Below are 302 nucleotides of genomic sequence, written 5' to 3'. Positions count from 1 at the left end.
TCCTTCACTGGTTTCCCTCCGTTCAGCTCCGGCTCCGCTGCCTGCCCAGCCGCAGGGCTCCTCAGTCTCTGTGCCGTTAGCTGTTTGGGTGTCACTGCCCGGGGAAGCACAACCCTCTTTCTCCTGGCTCCCTTTGCAGATCAGCTATGAAGTCTCCATGGCGTCGATGAGCCTGAAGCGGTTCTACCCCTCGTTCATGCGCACCATTCCCAGCGACAGGCAGCAAGTGAAGGCCATCTTCCAGCTGCTGCAGCACTTCGGGTGGACGTGGGTCGTGCTGCTGGGCAGCGACAATGCCTACG

At 60.9% G+C, this 302-nt stretch overlaps 1 protein-coding gene across 1 annotated transcript in view; it reads left to right on the top strand.

The window, feature by feature from the left end:
• The window catches only part of LOC104409724 (taste receptor type 1 member 1-like), a gene marked incomplete at both ends in the record, with an annotated part of 1,849 nt that overhangs the window by 258 nt on the left and 1,289 nt on the right, over nt 1-302 (top strand). The window contains one exon of the mRNA XM_010019680.1: nt 140-267. Within this exon, the coding sequence (XP_010017982.1) occupies nt 140-267 (128 nt within the window). The remainder of the gene's footprint in view (nt 1-139; nt 268-302) is intronic.

This window comes from Nestor notabilis, unplaced genomic scaffold (assembly GCF_000696875.1).
Source record: "Nestor notabilis isolate BGI_N333 unplaced genomic scaffold, ASM69687v1 scaffold26248, whole genome shotgun sequence".
NCBI lineage: Eukaryota > Metazoa > Chordata > Aves > Psittaciformes > Psittacidae > Nestor > Nestor notabilis.
Note: the sequence above shows the minus strand (reverse complement) of the source record. Positions and strands in the feature narration are given on the sequence as shown.